General features: G+C 43.8%; 1 protein-coding gene across 3 annotated transcripts in view; it reads left to right on the plus strand.

Annotated features, from left to right (window-relative positions):
• VPS8 (VPS8 subunit of CORVET complex) overlaps positions 1–11,853 on the plus strand; it is a 255,460-nt gene extending 243,607 nt beyond the window's left edge. For all 3 annotated transcript variants that reach the window (XM_019668968.1, XM_019668980.1, XM_019668973.1), the window contains 2 exons: positions 6,688–6,768; positions 11,171–11,853. In XM_019668968.1, coding sequence (XP_019524513.1) covers positions 6,688–6,768; positions 11,171–11,320 — 231 coding nt within the window. In that variant the 3' untranslated portion in view covers positions 11,321–11,853. The remainder of the gene's footprint in view (positions 1–6,687; positions 6,769–11,170) is intronic.
• The last annotated feature ends 5,580 nt before the right edge of the window (positions 11,854–17,433 follow it).

The following is a 17,433-nucleotide window of genomic DNA, read 5'->3' on the forward strand; positions in this document are numbered from 1 at the left end:
ATCCTGCTACCTATTGGCAGCTTAGCGGCTGCTCAGCTCGGGCTGGCCTCGAACCGCTGTTGCTCAGAGCTCAAACTCTTGAGCGAGCTCTTAACCAACTGAGCCATTCGGCCGGCCCTTCATGGGATTTTTTTTCTTACAATTTCCTTCAAGGCAAAGGGCTGCTTACAAAAGTACCTCCAAAGATGTTTCTTGCTCTTGCTGCTTTATTATTTGCTAACTCAGCCTTTACAACCTTCTTTTTAATTAACCTGCCTTGCCCACCCCCACCTCCCCAGCGCCTTACCCAGTGTGTTCCCGAATTGTTTCCTCCTTGTTAAATCTTATCACAGAGTAACCAGGGAGTAAGTAAGCAAAGGTGAGATCAGGGTGGCTGGTTCCTTGTCACATGGGCTGTTGTGTGGCCAGCCCCATAGCTGAGATTTTGAATGGCCAGTGAAAGGCATGTATCTATCATCCTTGTCCTTAACCTGCTCCACTCCCCAGTCTATGCCAGTAGTACTAAAGGAATTAGGAAAAAGCAGGGGGCAAGACCGTGTTTTCCATTGTTAAGTCTCTCGAAGGTAATTATATTTTTTCTTTTTTTTGCTTTATTTGAGCTAGGTTTGTAGTATTTCTCGAGCCTTTATATCATCTTTACCTTGGATCCTTCCAGTGTATTTTGCTAAGTGTCTATCGCAAGTATGATACTCCACATCCTTTCTCTCCAAGAATTCGTTTTCTATGAGTCTGTTACTGTTTTGTTTCTTCATTTATTTTGTTTTTTAGATTCTACATATAATGAAATCATATAATATTTATCTTTTTCTGTCTTATTTCACTTAGCATAATACCCTCTAGGCCAAATGGCAAGATTTGATTCTTTTTATGGCTGAGTAATATTCCATTGTACATATGTGGTCTGACAAGTTTGCGAAGTTGCAACACTGTTGCTAACCGTTTTTGACACCACAGGGATTATTCATTATGAATTTGTACCTACTGGACAGTTAACCAAGTTTACTATTTGGAAGTGCTGAAACGGCTGCATGAAAAGGTTAGACGACCTGAACTTTTCGCCAACAATTCATGGCTCTTGCATCATTACAATGCACCAGCTCACACGGCACTGTCTGGGAGGGAGTGTTTAGCCAGTAAACAAATCACTGTATTGGAACACTCTCCCTACTCACCTGATCTGGCCCCCAATGACTTCTTTCTTTACCCAAAGATAAAGGAAATATTGAAAGGATGACATTTTGATGACATTCAGGACATCAAAGTTAATACAACAACAGCTCTGATGACCATCCCAGAAAAAGAGTTCCAAAATTGCTTTGAAGGGTGGACTAGACACTGGTGTCGATGCATAGCTTCCCAAGGACAGTACTTCGAAGGTGACCGTAGTGATACTCAGCAATGAGATATATAGCACTTTTTCCAGGATGAGTTCGTGAACTTAATTGTCTGACCTCGTGTGTACCCATCTTTATCCATTTGTCTGTTGTTGGGCACTTAGGTTGCTTCCATATTTTAGTTATTGTAAATAATGCTGCGGTGAACATAGGGGTGCATATATCTTTTTGAATTAGTGTTTTTGGATTTCTTTGGATAAGTACTCGGAAGTGGAATTGCTGGGTCATGTGATAATTTTATTTTTAATTTTTTGAGGAACTTGCATACCGTTTTCATAGTGGCAGCACCAATTTGCAATCCCACCAACAGTGCACAAGGGTTCCCTTTTCTCCACATCCTCGCCAACACTTGTTTGTTGATTATTGATGATAGCCATCCTGACAGGTGTGAAGTGGTACCTCATTATGGTTTTAATTTGTATTTCCCTAATGATTTGTAGCATTAAGCATCTTTTCATATGTCTATTAGCCATCTATATGTCTTCTTTGGAGAAATTTCTATTCAGGTCCTCTGCCCATTTTTTAATTAGGTTGTTTGCTTTTTTGGTTGTTAAGTTGTATGACTTCCTTATATATTTAGGACATTAACCCCTTATCGGATGTATCATTGGTGAATATCTTCTCCTATTCAATAAATTGTCATTTCATTTTGTTGGTTTAACTGTGCCAAAACTTTTTAGTTTGATGAAGTCCCATTTGTTTATTTTTTTTCTTTTGTTTTCCTTACCCAGGGAAACATACCCAAATAAGTATTGCAATGTCAAAGAGTTCACTGCCTATGTTTTCTTTTAGGAGTTTTATGGTTTCAGGTCTTACATTTAAGTCTTTAATCCATTTTGAGTTTATTTTTGTATTTGGTGGAAGAAAGTGGTCTAGTCTTATTTTTTTGTGTTTTGTGTGTATCTGTCCAGTTTACCCAAAACCACTTATTAAAGAGATTATCTTTACCCCACTGCATATTCTTTCCTCCTTTGTCCATGTAGGCATGGACATGTATATGACCATATAGGCATGGGTTTATTTCTGGGCTCTCTGTTCTGTTCTATTGACCTATGTGTCTGTTTTTATGCCAGTGCCATGCTGTTTTAATCACTATACCCTTGTAGTATAATTTGATATCAGGTAGCGTGATACCTCCAACTTTGTTCTTGCTCAAGATTGCTTTGGCTATTTGTAGTTCCACATTATTTTAGGATTATTTGTTGTACTGTGAAAAATGCCGTTGGTATTTTGATAGAGATTGCATTGAATCAGTAGATTACTTTGGGTAGCATAGACATTTTAAGGTGTTAATTCTTCCTATCCATGAGCACAATATACCCTCCTATTTATTTCTCTCTTCTTCAATTTCTTTAATGTCTTATAGTTTTCTGTGTACAGGTCTTTTACCTCCTTGGTTAAATTTATTCCTAGGTATTTTATGTTTTTTTGATGCAGTTGTAAATGGGATTCTTTTCTTAATTTCTCTTTCTGACAGTAAGTTATCAGTGTATAAAAATGCAACCAATTCCTGAATATAATTTTGTATCCTGCTACTTTACTGAATTCATTTATCATTTTTAATAGGTTTTTTTTGTGGAATTCTTAGGGTTTTCTATATGTTGTATCATGTCATCTGCAGATAATGACAGTGTTACTTCTTCCTTTCCAATTTGGATGCCTTTTATTTCTTTTTTTGTCTGATTGCTGTGGTTAGGACTTTCAATACTATGTTGAATAAAAGTGGTGAAGGTGGGCATACTTGTCTTGTTGCTGATAGTTTAGCATTTCTCCGTTGAGTATAAAAGGTTAGCTGTGGGTTTGTCATACATGGTCTTTATTATGTTGAGATATAGTCCCTCTATTCCTACCTTGCTGACAGTTTTTATCATAAATGGATTTTGTCAAATAATTTTTCCACATCTATTGATATGATCATATGGTTTTTACCCTTTATTACATTAATTGATTTGCAGATATTGAACCAACTTGGCATCCCAGGAATAAATCCCACTTGATCATGGTGTATGATCTTTTTAATGTATTGCTGCATTCAGTTTGCTAATATTTTGTTGAGGATTTTTGTCTCTATGTTCATCAGGGATACCGGCCTATAATTTTCTTTTCTGGTAATGTCTTTGTCTGGTTTTGGAGTCAGGATAATGCTGGCCTTGTAAAATGAGTTTGGGAGCCTCCCCTCCTCTTCAATTTTTTACAATAGTTTGAGAAGGATAGGTGTTAATTCTTCTTTGAATGTTTGGTAAAATTCACCTGTGAAGCCATCTGGTCTAGAACTTTTGTTTGTTGGGAGTGTTCTGATTACTGGTTTGATTTGTTAGTAGTAATCAGTCTGTTCAGATTTTGTTTCTTCTTGATCCATTCTTGGAAGATTGTATGTGTCTAGGAATTTATCCATTTCTTCCAAATTGTCCAGTCTGTTGTCATATAATTGTTCATAGTATTTTCTTATAATCCTTTATATTTCGGTTGTGTCAGTTTCACTTCTCTTAAATTTCTGGTTTTATTTATTTGGGTCATCTCTTTTTTTCTTGATGAGTCTGGTGAAGATTTATCAATCTTGTTTAATTTTTCAAAGAACCAGCTCTTGGTTTCATTGATCTTGTCTATTGTTTTTTTTAGACTCTATTTCACTTATTTGCACTATGGTGTTTATTATTTCCTTCTTCCTACTTACTTTGGGCTTTGATTGTTGCTCTTTTTCTAGTTCCTTTAGGTGTCAGGTTACATTATTAATTTGAGATTTTTTTGTTTCTTGAGGTAGGCCTGAATTGCTATGAATTTCCTTCTTAGTACTGCTTTCACTGTGTCCTATACATTTTTGGGTCATTGTATTTTCATTTCCATTTGTTTCAAGGTATCTTTTGATTTCTTCCTTAATCATTGTTGACCCATTCATTGTTTAGTTGCATGTTATTTAGCCTTCATATGTTTGTGTGTTTTTCCATTTTCTTCTTGTAATTGATTTCTAGTTTCATATCATTGTGTTCAGAGAAGTTGCTTGATATGATTTCAGTCTTCATAAATTTATTGAGACTTGTTTTGTGGTCTAACTTGGTCTATCCTGGAAAATGTTCCATGTGCACTTGAAAAGGATGTATATTCTGCTGCTCATTTAGGGTGAAATGTCTCAAAAATATCAATTAAACCATCTGGTATAATGTGTCATGTAAGGACACTGTTTTCTTGTTGATTTTCTGTCTGGATGATCTAGCAACGGTTTCAATGGGGTGTTAAAGTCCCCTACTATTATTGTCGATCTCTCCCTTTATGTCCACCAATATTTACTTTATATATTTAGGTGCTCCTATGTTGGGCATTTAGGTGTTTACAAGGCTTATATCCTCTTGTTGGATTGATCCCTTTATCATTATGAAATACCCCTCTTTGTCTCTTGTTATAACCTTTGTATTAAAATCTATTTTGTCTGACATGAGTATTGCTGTCCCAACTTTTTGTTTCCATTTGCACGAAATATTTTTTCCCATCCCTTTACTTTCAGTCTGTGTGTCTTTTGATCTGAAGTGGGTCTCTTGTAGGCAGCATATTTACAGGTTTTGGGGCCTTTTTAATCCATTCAGCCACCCTATGTCTTTTGATTGGAGCATTTTGTCCATTTACACTTAAAATAATTATTGATAGGTATACAGTTATTGCCATTTTATTGTTTTCTGGTTGTTTTTATTGTTCCTCTCTGTTCCTTATTCTCTTGCTGTCTTGTATGTTGTCATTCTATAGTGTCGTGTTTGGATTCCTTTCTCTTTATTTCTTGTATATCTCTTGTAGATTTTTGGTTGTGGTTACCATGTGCTTCATATATACCAAACTATGTTTATAGCAGTGTATTTTAAGTTGATGGTCACTTAAGTTCAAACACATTCTGAAATCACTACAATTTTTACTTACCCCCTCCATGTTTATGTTTTTGTCATTCTTTTTAAATTCTTTTTGTGTGTGTATGTGGGCATCCCTTAATTTATTGTTGGAAATACACATGATCTTCCTACTTTTTTCTTTTAACTTTCATACTTTATAGTTGGTTAATCCATTGCTTTTACTAAGTATTTGCTTTTGTGAGGATTTTTTTCTCCCCTATATTTTCTTATTATTTTTTATCTTCTTCAATAACATTTCTTATAAATTGCTGCATTTGGAAATGCAGTAATTGATGAACTCCTTTAGCTTTTTCTTGTCTGGAACATATCTTCTTATAAAATGCTTTTTTCTTTTTTAAGTTCAAATCCTTGTTGGGAGAAAAAATATGGATATCACAGTACCTTTCCCATAAAGTGGTGCTTGGGTCAACACCCGGACCCTTCCTCATTGAAACCCTTCTCAGATATGTTGGGATTGTATTTAGTAATGTTATATTCATACCAACCTTCATAATAAATACAGAGCAATGAAAGACATTGTTTTACTAGTTTTATACATCAACACAACTCTTCTGAAATCAACATTTAACCAGGGGTATCTCTAAATGTAGTAATAAACGCTAGCATACACTGAGCCATTGCAGGGTACCATGCAAGTCAAGTTAAAGATGCTTTAAATATCTATCTCATCTAATTTAATTTTCAGCAACCTCATAAGGGAAGCATTATCCTCTCTCACTTACAGACAAGGCAGTTGAGGCTCAGAGAGGTGACTTGCCTACGTCATACAGCAGGTTTTAGAACTTGTATTCCAATTTACCTCTGACTCCACAGAATCTGCCTCCCACAGAATTCCATTTCTTCTCTCTAGGTATGAGTTAGACCAGATCCACCTAGAGTAGAACCACAGTATTGGTATGTTCTACCACTGGAACAGGTGGAACAAAACAAGACTGCTATAGAAATGTTAGAGTTGACCTCTTCCAAAAAAGCAGACCAACTTTACACCACCATAGGTGGCTATCAGCTTTTTAATGAGATGGGAATGACTGCTTTTTCCTGTGTAATGCATCCCCCATTACCACTTTTGCTGGCCATACTGAGTGATGGATATGGGAAGGCAAGGCTGGATGGAGCTCAATTGCTCTGCATAGTAAAGGCAAAGAGGGATGCAGAAGCCCTAAAGGAAGCTCATCTTAGGGGAAATCAGAGAACACACTGGGGAAAGGGTAGATAGAGAGCTCAGCCTGGGGGCTGGCACCAAGGGACTTTATTTCTGATTAATGTGCAGTAAAATCTCTCTCACTAATCGCTGGCAGCATAGATTTTCTTCAGAGGGTTGAAGGAAGCGTCCTATTTCACCATTGGCCAAGTACTGAGGCTGCCCGTGGGTGTCACTAACCTCATTTCTTATTTCTTAGGCAACCTCAGAACCTGTTCTGGATCCACAGCAAATCCAAGCATTTGATCAGCTTTGCCGTCTCTACCGAGGAAGTTCCCGGGTAATGTCCGTATGGTTGTTGAAGTTTCTATTTCCTGATTTATAATTACTGTCTTGGAAATGCAGTGTCGGCCCTCATTATTTCCCACTAAGTACAGAGGTAGAACACAAGCATACCTCTTTCCTGGGAAACAGAAAATATTTTTTGTGGTTGATCTTGCTACCTCACAGTGTCTGAATGTGAAAGAACTTGGCATTTATGCTGCATCTGTTGCCTGTTCTGTTCATAGCATTGTACGTGCTCATTCTTGAGAAGAACTTCACAGGCTAATGGGCAGCTGAGCGGGTTACAGAAGTCAAGAAGTGGCATAAGGTGGAGCTCAAAAAGAGCAAGGAACGTCTGTCTGCATCCTCTCCGGAGGGTGGCAGTGAAGTTCCTGGCAGGACTGCTTGAGCAAGCCTACCTCCTGTCTCTGTCCTTGGCCAGCTAAGTAACTTGCAGTCAGAGCTTCTGAGCCGGTTAGGAACTGTGAATTGGAGACAGACACGTCTGTCTCTGAGCCACGAACTGGGGCTGGGTTAATTTAGATAAATTGGCACTTTGAACTTAGGGGCCTTCGGATGTCTCCCCAGTTACCACTGCCACTGGTAGTGAGTTATCAACAGAAGTGACAGATGGACACATGGGAGCCTTGTGTCATACTGCCTGAGTGAATGGAGATCCCCTTGCCAGAGGTCGGAGAACAGCTGGAAGACAGAGTTCCTGGCAGGGTGGGTGAGTGGGTAACACACAAGTCATCTGTAGGGAAGACAGAGGTGTGGGAAGCTCGGCTGAGCAGAAAGTGCCACGGGGACCTGCACTGGAATCCCACACAACCGTTCACCACTGGGTGACTCAGGGCAAGTAACTTAATTCTGGGGGTCCCGGGTTTTTTACCCAGAGGATTGCTGTAGAGGATTAGAAATGATACACATGTGAAGCGGGTCCAAGATGGCAGTGTAGGTGGACGCTGAGACCCCCACTCCCAAGAACACATCAAATGTACACCTGTATTTAGAGCAGTTCCTCCTGAGAGACAACTTGAGCCAACTGAACAGTGTCTGCAAAACAAACAAGAGAGAGGGACCACAAAGAAGGTTCGGACACCACAAGAGCTCGCCAAGAGGTGAGGGAACAATGCAGGGCTAGAGGAAGCAGTGAGCACCACTGTTTATATTTCCCCTGAATGTAAAGAGCGGGTGGGAGCTCTATCTAAGTTCTCTAACCAACCTCCAGGGCACTGTGGCATGTCCCCAGCCACCCCTCTTGGAATTAGATCCAGCAGAGTCAGAAGGGTGTCATAGCATGCATACAACAGCCCCTCCACCCAGAGATTGATCCAGTGGGTAGAGCAGGGTGCTGCTTTGCACACCCATTGGTTGGCACACACAAGAGGCTCCCTCACCTGCAGAGAGTCTAGAGCTAACAAAACACTGTGGTAGCCACATGCAGGAATGCCCCTTGCAGAGTGAGTGGGGTGCTGCTGTGCACACAAGCAGACCTGCTCCACCTGGAGAAAGGGCATTGAAACACACACAGAGCAGCCCAGACCCTGCTCTGATCACCGACAGTTAAAGCAACAGGGCACACGCTAAGAGAACACCTAGGAGTCCCATCTCCATCAGGCAGCCCCACCAAATCAGAAGGGCATGGAAGCATGCACACACCAGGCCGCCTCACCTGGAACCCTCTCCTTCAGGCCAGGTGACACATCAGGCCTCAGAAACGCCGACTGCAACCAGCCTGTCAAAACTATTCAATACACAGCCTACACAGAGACCATTCTTTCAAGACTGGGAGGGATAGCTGTCCTATCCAACTCATAGGAACCACAGGAAGTCAAACAAAATAGGGAGACAGAAGAGTATGCCCCAAATGAAGGAACAAGAAAAAACTCCAGAGAAAAACCCCAAGGCTATGGAGATTAGTAATTTGCCTGATGAGGAATTCAAAGAAATGGTCATAAGAATGCTCAACAAACTTGAAAGTACCATGGAGGGACTCAGGAAGCACTTCAACAAAGAGATAGCGAATGTAATAATGAACCAATCAGAGATGAATCATACAATAACTGAAATGAAGAATACATTAGAAGGAATCAACAGCAGATTGTTTAATACAGAAGAACGGATTAGCGACCTGGGAGACAGAATAGTGTAAATCACCCAATCAGAACAGCAAAATGAAAAAAGAATTTTAAAAGATGAGGCCAGTATGAGAGATCTCTGGGATAATATCAGGTGCCCTAACATTCACATTCCATTGTAGGAATTCCAGGAGAAGAGAAAGGGGCAAAAAGAATATATGAAGAAATAATTTCTGAAAACTTTCCTAATCTGGGGAAAGGAAGCAGACATCCAGGAAGCACAGAGAGTTCTAAACAAGATGAACTCAAAGAGACTCACACCAAGACATATTGTAATTAAAATGGCAAAAGTTAAGTATAAAGAGACAGTTTTAAAGGCAGCAAGAATGAAACATCAGGTCACGTACAAAGGAAACCCCGTAAGGCTATCAGCTGATTTCTCAGCTGAAGTGACTTTGCAGGCCAGAAGGGAGTGGCAGAAGATATTTAAAGTGCTGAAAGAAAGGCATCTGTGACCTAGAATACTCGTACCATATATCCAGCAAGGTTACCACTCAGAATTGGAGGAGAGAAAGAGCTTCCCAGACAGGCAAAAACTAAAGGAATTCACAGCCACTACAGGCCTTACAAGAAATGTTAAAGTCTTTATGCAGAAAAGAAAAAGCTGTAACCAGAAATAAGAAAATACAGGAAAGAAAAAAAAAATCTCACTGGTAAAGGCAAATATACAATAATCCCAGTGAATCAAACACTTAAAAAGCTAAGATGAAAGTTAAAAAATTAACTAAAACTGCAAGAAATAATCAGGGGATACACAAAACAGATATAAAACATGACATCAAAAACAAAGAGTGGAGGAGAAAGAAAAAAATGTAGCTTTTAGAATGCAATTGAACTTAAATGCCAGCCAGCTTAAAACAGGCTGTTATAGATAGGTAGATATGAACCTCATGGTACCCATAAACCAAAAATATACCAAAAAAATACAAAAAATGAAGAGAAAGGAATCCAATAAAAATCCTAAAGAAAACCAACAAATCAGAAGGACAGAGATCAAGAGAAGAAAAAAGGAACAGTGAAGAACAAAAACAACAGAAAACAATTAACAAAATGGTAATAAGCACATACTTATCAATAATTACTCTAAATGTAAATGGACTAAATATTGTAAAGTTATATGTGACATTTTTTAAAATAATAACAAAACAAAAACAGACTCATAGAAACAGAGACCACAGAGATGGCTGCCAGAGGGGAGGACGGGGAAGGGGAATGTAGTCAGTCGTATTGTTGCGTGGTGACAGATTATTACTAGAATTAGTGGGGTGATCCGATTGTAAGGTATAAAAATGTCAAATCACTGTATCGTATGCCCGAGACTAATTTAACTAATATAATATAGTTGTATACCAACGATACTTAAAATTTAAAGTTTTAAATAGAAATAATACACATGTAAAGGCCCTAGCATTGTGCCTGGCACCTAAAAGGCCCTCACCACAGTTACCTGGGCTATTAGAAGTCCCCGTGGACTTCCAGCCTGGAGCCTAACAGACAGGAACGCCTTGGGTGTGGAATTCCTCTCTTCTCTGACCATCAGGGGCATCTTGAGGGTCGTCAGGCTCCCCCCTTTTGCAGAGGCCTCTTTGCGGCAATAGGGTTGAGCCCTCTGAGTGGCAGCACCTGGCTGGCATGGACCTTCTGCCACTTTCTGTCCATGGCAGGTCTTTTGTAACTGAGCCCCTAACAGAGGGAGGGTTTTGTTGCTGTCGTTGTTGGAAATCGGGAAGCTGGGAGCAGGGAGGACTCTTAGAGGAGAAGGTAGTCCCTGAGTTTCCCCTGGTGCGCCTGAGTTTGAAGCGGAAGCTGAGCATCCATTTGGAGCTCCCCAGGTTGCAAAAGAGAGAGATCAGAGCCACTGGTCACAGCGCAGGGTCACTCACCCTGAGGAGAACTCACTAAGGCGGAGAGTGGAGACCCTCAGGTCAGGGCGAGGCCACAGGGTCCCATACAAGCTGCAGAAGGAGCAGGCAGCATGGCTGGTTCACAATCAGACAGCTTTCCATTGTCAGAAAGTAAGTATCACAGTGTGATGCGCCCACAGGATTTCAACTAGTCTGGTCTTATTACAAATGGAGGAAATTTAGATGGAGTGAACTTGCCCAAAGTCACATTACTTATTTGTGAGATACCGACCTGGGGCCCAAAGCCAGTTTTGACAACTCTGCCCGCGATGCCGCACTGTCCCCATGTACTCGAGGCAGGGGATTCAGGATTCCCCAGCCCATAGCCTCTGCCCCCACAGGCCTTGGCTGATGTGTGTCCCTTCCTTTGCAGCTGGCGCTCCTTACAGAACTCGCCCAGAACCGCAGCAGCGAGAGCTACAGGCCATTCAGTGGCTCCCAGAGTGGCCCTGCTTTCAACAGCATCTTCCAGAATGAGAACTTCCAGCTGCAGCTCATCCCCCCGCCTGTGACTGAGGACTGAAGCCTCCCTGGGGCCTGGCCCTGGAGACCAGAGAGGATCCCAGGGTGACGGGGCAGGGGCCCCGCTCACTGCCTCCCACAAGTCTGAGCAGAGGGTCCGAGGTGGACATCGTGCCCAGGGCTTTCTCCACGCCCGCCATTCCCCACGGAGAGTCCCCGTGTCTTCCATGATGTGCCCCAGCATCGGTTTACCAGACTAGTTGATTTTGTTTTGCTTCTTAAGCAAAGGAATATCACATACCTCCACCCAGCTTTTTGAGAAAATGTGCTTTGCCTGTTGGAACTTTTTCCTGTTTCCCCTGAAGCCTAGAGACTAGGTGGAGCTCACATAGATGGCATTGGACTTCAACTTCCGCGTCTGTTGGGAACAGGGAACAGTGTCAGCCAGGCTGCCGCATAACCGAAACCTGCACTAGGGGGCCAAGGCCTGCGGGGCTCGGCATGGCCCTGTCGATGTGTTTATGTTAAAACCCCATTTGAGTATAAGATTTGCCCATTCTAACAATAAATGCCTCTGTGTTTAAATCCTGCAGACCTGCTGGCCGGCTGTCTAGCTCTCAGTCAATCCAGCCATAAAGGACATTTAGAACCTTTAGAATGCTTATTGCCACACTTCAGTTTTATTAGCTCAAAGTCAAAGACCCAGGCTGTGACAACACTACCTTTATTCAAAGAGGCAGCTCCATAGTAATTCTGTTCAGCACAGCCCCACCGCCCAAGTGCTCCTATGATGGGGCTAGACTGCCAGAGCAGGATTTTTACATTTCTTAGCCCTGGGACCTTGTATGTCATTAAACCAACAATGTCAGGAGGTCACCACAAGCAGAAACTAGCTTTCCACCTCACAGGTTGAGGGGCTCCATTCTCCCCAGTCCACTCAGGGATGGTCAGACTCTCATGGACTGGCTTGCTTACACTAACCACACCCACAGGAAATAGGTGTATAAACTAGATGCAAACATGCTGACCTTCAATAGACAATAGATCCTGCTTCTGCCACATACTAGCTGCGAGCCTGGGCAAGTCACTTGACTTCTCTAAGCTTCAGTTTCTCATAAAATAAAGCTGCTGGGAAGACTAAATGAAACAGCACATGTAAACATTCAGCACTGTGCAGGCACATGGCAAACGCCCCCTAAATGTCAGCTTGGCGTTGATTATACAGGCCCACCTCATCTTACCGCGCTTCGCTTTACTGCGCTTCACAGCTGTGGCACTTTCTACAAACTGAAGGCCAGACCCTCCACCAGCAAACAGATTATGACTTCCTTCATCGCAATAGTCTAGTGCAGTGCTCTGGAAGCAAGCCTGCAGCCCCTCCAAGGGGGCGCCTGTATAACGCCCTCTGAGACCTGGCTGCAAGGCTGCGCCCTCCTGACTGAGGCGTGAGGAGGGCCTCACTGGAGGGAGTGGCCGAGCATTAAGTGAGCACCAGCTGCGTGCTGGTTGCAGCTGTCTGAGGTGGTCTCAACCCCATTTTATGGATGAGAAGGCTGAGGTTCAGACATGATAAATTAACCATGGTGACACTCAGGAAGCGGCAGAGCAGGGATCTGACCTCAGAACTGTGGTTCCAGAGACAAGATTCTGCCGCCCCATGTTACAGGTCAGAGGGTTTCTTGATGAGCCTAAAATTAAGGCCACAGGAGTTTGACATTCTCAAAGCAAAATTGGTGCTTGTCCTTCATTCTATAGCCCAACAATCCAAGGCAGTTTACTGAGGCTCAAATCAGGGCGAGTCAGCACCAACAAATTACTCCTCCCCAGCCCCTGTTCTATTTTATTAGTCCCCAAGAGTTCTTTAACTTGTCATTCTAGTCACAGCACCATTGAATACATTATGGCAGCTCTATATTCAGGTCATGCCTTCCTAAGAAGAAACTGGATTGGATTTGAAGGGCCCACTTGTCTCACCTAAGGGTGGATGAGAAGCCACTGTCCCTGTCCCCTCGTGTGGCGCTCAGCACATGTTCTAGTCTGCAGTGAAGTGGGGTCCCGCTTCAAAGCAGTTCCTTAGGGGCAGAGACTTATCTGGAAATATTTCTAGACTCAGCAACAGCAGCGATTGTGCTGACATCGCCATGGAGCTTCCTGAGGGGAACTGGGAGCTCCCAGAATCCAGGAGCACGTGAGAGGCAGCTCTGAGTACCCTGCTCCAGCCCCAGGGCTGCACTCCAGCTGTTTTTCTAGGTCACATTCTCCCCCCTTGGCTGTGACATGTGGTAAGACGAAGGATCTGGGGGAGGGGCGTGTCAGAGACCCCTGGGCTTCCATTTGGAGAGGGCAGGTACCTGGTTTGAAAGTTTCCTCTCATACTGCCCTGCCCGCCAGCCCCCCCGGGGGGGGGGGGGGGCGATCCTCTGAAAGGAAACTGGGACCCTGACAGGAGAGGGGGGTGGATTCTGGGTGGCCAAACACGGCAGCATCCGTTACCTCTTGCTTACTTGATAAAGCGGAAATATCTGAATGGACAACCTGAAAACATGGTTTCGCTCAGCTCCCAGCTTCTGCTGAATCCCCCTCCCCGCATCCCGCACTCTGCTCTGCCTCTCCCTCCTGCCACCAGGGGGATGGAGTCGCCAGAGGCAGAATGGACTGTTGGAAAGGCCCAGGGTTCTAGGCAAAGGCCACCAATGGCCCACATGTGAGCTGAGGAAGGCTGTTTGCTCTTCCGAAAAAGATAAAAGCAATCTGCTCCATCTATAGCAAAGTTCAAGTGACGTGTGGGAAGATGCTTTACAAAGTAACATGTTACCAACCAGAGCCTGCCATGCGGAGGGGGAGGGAAGGTGTTTGTGGAAGAGGAAAGCAGACAGGGGCCTCATCAATGATGAATGCTTCAGTGAATAAATAATTCAGAGCTTTAGGGATCCTCTCAAAAGCTGTATGTTCCTACTGAGCTCTGCCTGCTGAAAATGTTTTTCCAAGGCGCATCTCTGGAGTCAGATGCCTGTGATGTGCCCAGAGATGCCAAAAAGGCCTCCTGATGCGCTGTCCTCTGGGCAGCGCAGGGCCACCTCCAGGCCCCCAGGGAGCCTGAGCCCTGCTGAGCTCCCCGAGGGCAGCCCCATCATCAGAGCGCTCATCCCAGCGGCCCTCCTCTGGGGTGTCCATGGCCATCTTTCTGCCACCAGGGTCCTCCACACCCTGACACTCTGTAAAACCTTCCCCAGCTCCCCGAGGAGAATGGCAGTTGGTCTCACCTTATTTCCACGCATGGGTGTTTTTCTGTCTCCATTACTCCTCAGGTCAAGGTTATGTTCTGTCCACTCCATGTACTCCTTAGTGCAGTGCTTAGAACAGAATAGGTATTACCATCTTTTCTTTGAAGTCACTATCTTTTTTAGGTAAACTTTCTATGGGCAGAAATGTTCACAAGCCCTATGTGCACAGCTAGGTTAATTCACCAAGTGAACACACCTGTATAACCAGCACCCGGATCAAATAGAAATGGTCAGCACCCCAAAGGTCCCAGGTCCAGGTCAAGCCATGCTGGGCATAAAGCCAAAATGACTTGGCAACGAGGGTAACATCAGATGATGCCCAAAGGGCTGAGCTCTGGCTCCTCAATGCCACCACCTAGAGCCGGGCTGGTCTCAGTCTGGGGTGGGCCTGGGACAGCCTTGGGGCCTCAGCTGTGGGTGGAGAGACAGGTGAGGGAGATGAAAAGCCTGAGCAGGATCAGGGCAGGTTTGACTGCATAGGCTCAATGAGCTGAACAAGTAACACCTGCTGGGTTTGGAGCTCTGGCCCTGCTACTCACCTAACTCACCTGGCTGGATGGTTGACTTAGCTCTTGGTTGCTTCAGCCACAAACTCACAGAATTATCCTACCCCATCTACCACAGAGTTACTGGATACGGCAGGTAAGTTGACATCTGGGGAAAATGCTTGTTAAGTCCCCATCCAGACATGTGGTGCTTTGCTGATCCACGGTGCTGCGCTTTCTGCCATCACCTTGCAGTGATGCTCTAGATCTGTTTCTTGGGATAAATCATCTGGGATTTTACTAGGTGACAGGCTAGGTGTCACAGGGGGCTAAGATGTCCCACCAGAGCCCCCCCCCCCAGCTTTCCGATCTCCCATCTCCAAATTCACATGCAGAGCTTCAGGCTGGGGATGGAGAAAGACAAGAAACAAATCCTCTCCTCTCTCTCCAACCCACTAGCCCAGGAACTTTCCGGCCATAGTTGGAAATCTGGAATGGGGTCACTCCTCAGCAGAGGCCAGTTAGTTCCAGGGCACACACTGCCCGGTTCAGCCTTTAGTCTCGTCCAGCAGGTGCATGTGCAGGTGAGATGCCACCCAGACGCGTGGGATTGCCACTTCCATCCCACACACCCAGCAAAGTCTGCACTCACGCTCCAGGACGCATCGTCTTCAGCATAACTTACTGGGTTTCCTTCCGAATTTAAAAGGAATATCAATTCATTTTAGAAAACTAGGAAAATTCGAAACGGCAAACAAAACCACCATTAATGTCTACACATATTTACTTTGCCTTGCTTTTCACTTGTATTCCCATCCAATTCCCATATCCGCCTGGTTCCCGAAGGATTCCATCTGACCTCCAGTTGCCGCTCCTTGACCCTGCTGTGGCAAACCTGAGCCCGGAGTTCCTGTCTTACCCACAGTTCTGTGTCAGCACACAACGGGGCTGGCACACCAAGAGTTAAAGGCATTACCAGTTCCCCGTGATTGAGCTGTAATGAGGATGAGAGGCTAAATTAACGTTTATTGCAGAATTTAAGTGTGTGTAGTCAGCAATTGTAGGAGGCTACAATGAAATACCTTCTAGAACTTGGCAATACAATTATCTAGAGTTAAATTAGTAGAATGCACACAGAGTAGATGAGATTAGCTGTCTGCAGAAGTCACTTTAAAAGACAAGTTATCTTTTGTGAAGACAGAAAGGGCTTGCCTTGAATGCTAGTCAAGATGTGATTAAACATGGAAGAAGCAATTGCAGAATACAAGCTCTGAGATATTTGCCAAAAGACTGTGTGTGTGTGTGTGTGTGTGTGTGTGTGTGTGTTGGGGGGAGGTCTGTATGAGGCACAGACAAGGGGCAGAGAGGAAGGAAGCCTAGTGTCTGTCCAACAACTGCCTGCCTGGAGAGCAGCCGCCCTGGGGGAGGCCTGAGGCCCCCACCCGCCGGTGGGGAGGTTCGCTGGGTGAAAGACAGGAATGGAGCACCTGCTGCTGCCCTCCCAGGCTCACCAAGCAGCCTCCTGACTCAGCCTCCAAGTGCCTTGGGGGTGGGAAGGGAGCTGCAGGGTGGACATACCAGCAAAGGGCCGAGACGGTGAGCTCTAGAGCCAGAGTGACTGGGTTCAAATCCTGACTCCCACTACTTACAAGTGGTGCCACTTGGGGCAAAGATGTTTACTTCCTGAGTTCTCTTCCTGCTTTGTGAAATGGGGATGCTGAAACCTCCCTCAGAGGGTTGCTGTGGGGATTACTCACAGAAAGCAGTAAAGTAGCTGTTGAGCTAAAATTAATACTACTAACTGATATTATTACTGTTACTAATAAGATAACTCATTTAGCAGTCCCCATTGAGGTTGCTCAATAAAAGCCAATCCCAGAAGTTGTTCTTTCCTGGGTGTGCTGAATGTGGAAATTGAGGTCCTGGATTTGCCAGGCTGAGGTATGGACCCTGGACCTCGGTGACCAAGTGACTGCTCCGCAAGGACCTGTGTTTGGTTCTTGCATGGCATGTGTGAACTGAATACAAAGCTTGTAGCTTTGTGTGAAATAAATTCTGTTTGTGGGGGGATGCAAGTTTTATTTGTATAAACCTAATGTAGCCAACAAAAAAGTTCTTATTACAAAAGGTTCTGGGAGTTATGACTGGTGACCATGATTGTATATTATGGATAATAACATTTACCTGCACTTCATAAAGGTTTTGTATATAGTTTAAATGGGATAAGGATGTAAACTGCTTATTTCCTGGCACAAGGTGAGCGCTCAATATAAATTTCACATTTTACGAATGTGGGGTTTGGTTTTGTTCAGTTCACACTGTGGTGTTTTTTTAAATCAGACAGAGCCTCTCTAAAGGGGGGACTGCAGGGAGAAAATATCCCAAACTCCAAAATACCAAATTTG

This window comes from Hipposideros armiger, unplaced genomic scaffold (assembly GCF_001890085.2).
Source record: "Hipposideros armiger isolate ML-2016 unplaced genomic scaffold, ASM189008v1 scaffold_14, whole genome shotgun sequence".
NCBI lineage: Eukaryota > Metazoa > Chordata > Mammalia > Chiroptera > Hipposideridae > Hipposideros > Hipposideros armiger.